The sequence below is a fragment of the Colobus angolensis genome, unplaced genomic scaffold (assembly GCF_000951035.1).
Source record: "Colobus angolensis palliatus isolate OR3802 unplaced genomic scaffold, Cang.pa_1.0 Scaffold21, whole genome shotgun sequence".
Lineage (NCBI taxonomy): Eukaryota > Metazoa > Chordata > Mammalia > Primates > Cercopithecidae > Colobus > Colobus angolensis.
Genome location: NW_012115266.1, coordinates 7,339,046 through 7,340,669, shown reverse-complemented (window position 1 = coordinate 7,340,669; position 1,624 = coordinate 7,339,046). Strand labels below are relative to the sequence as shown.

Below are 1,624 nucleotides of genomic sequence, written 5' to 3'. Positions count from 1 at the left end.
AGACAGGGTTTTGCCATGTTGGCCAGGCTGGTCTCGAACTCCGGACCTCAGGTGACCCACCCGCCTTGGCCTCCCTAAGTGCTGGGATTACAGGCTTGAGCCACCGCGCCCGGCCTGAAAATGAACTATTTTCCCACAGATATTTTAGTATAGATGTGGTTCATTTATCCTCTCTTTGGCATGCCCTAGTTTGAGGAACAACAACTAGCCCAGTGCCTCCCCAAACTCCTCATCATCAACTCCAACTTATTGGACAATGCAGACCTCTTGGGTGTACCAGAGCCCATACCTGGCATAGGTGGGGGTAACAACATAGATAGTAGGCAGGGCCTCGGGTTCAGGGGGCTGGGCAGGGGCAGGGGGTGGCCGTCGGAGTTCCGCTTGCAGCTGGGAAATCCTCAGATCCTTCTGCCGTAGCTGCTCAGCTGCTGCCCGCAGGGGAGGAAGGCAGTCACATGGCTGGCCTGGTCCCAGGAAGCATTAATGGGGAAAGAGGATGGGGGCAGAGAACCACAGAATGTTCAGCATCCCAAAGGGCCATAATCTTCTCATTAATTCCTAGACAATGCAGGTATCCCCTTATGACTTCCCTAGTAGCCTTTTCTACACCTCTGGTGTGGGAAACTCACTGCCTCAAGCAGCAGACCCTCTCCAACTTTAATAAATTCCATTGTTACAATTTTACGTTGGATATTGAGCTGATTCCCTCTTTTCTATCTGCTGGTCCTAATTTTGCCTTCTGGACTCATAACAAGCCCATGTCCTTAAACAGGACAGTCTTTTCAGAGTCCAAGGTGCTAACTAACCATTACACTATAGAACCCCTTTAGGATAGTCTTTCAAATACCTGAGGATAACGCAGTGGCACTGTCCCTAAATCTTTGCATAAGGGGCAGGGTTCGATCCATTCCCTTGGCTGGGTGACCAAAGACTCATTGTTAAATTCATTGATTCCATTGTAGGATAAATATTTATTGAATACTCTTCCTAGGAGGCACTGCCTTAGGTGCTGAGGATACAGCAGGGAACAAAACAGACACAGTCCCTGCCCTCATCGAGCTTTCAGTTTAGCGGAGGAAGCAGACACTAAGCAAAGAAACAAATTAATAACATTATTACAAACTGTGATGGGGTCATGAAAAAAATAATCAGGATAGAGAATAAAAGGGAATGGAGTAAGAATGGTATCTTTAGCTATGGTAGTCAGGGAAGGCCTCTCTGAGGAGGTGACATTTGAGCTAAGACCTGAAGGATGAGAAAGAGGTAGCCCGGGAAGGGCTGGAAGAAAAGACCCAAGCAGAGGGAACAAGTTAAGCGCTTGAGAGAGCAATGAGCGTGGGGTTTTCGAGAAACTGTCAGCAAGCCAGTCTGGCTGCAGCAGAGCGAGGGAGAGGGGTGGGAAATGGGGTTGGGAGAGGCGGACGGCAGCAGGATCATGCGGGGCCTTGCAGGCTCTGGGAAGGAGTCTGGATTTCATCCGAGGTGCGGCGGGTCGCCGCGGTGCGTTCTATAGAGGGGAGTGCGCCTGCGGCCGCAGAGCTGTCCGGAGGGTCGAGCGGATGAATGGTGTTTGCCGGGGGTTCATCCCCAGGGCGGGATGCACGGCGGCGGGCGCCCACGGGCC

General features: G+C 51.5%; 1 protein-coding gene across 1 annotated transcript in view; it reads right to left on the bottom strand.

Moving 5' to 3' along the window:
- B3GAT3 (beta-1,3-glucuronyltransferase 3) overlaps positions 1-1,089 on the bottom strand; it is a 13,481-nt gene extending 12,392 nt beyond the window's left edge. Inside the window, exons 1-2 of the mRNA XM_011942700.1 lie at positions 848-1,089; positions 290-464 (exon numbers count right to left, since the gene is read on the bottom strand). Of these exons, the coding sequence (XP_011798090.1) occupies positions 290-464; positions 848-908 (236 nt within the window). The 5' untranslated portion in view covers positions 909-1,089. The remainder of the gene's footprint in view (positions 1-289; positions 465-847) is intronic.
- Positions 1,090-1,624: the final 535 nt, after the last annotated feature.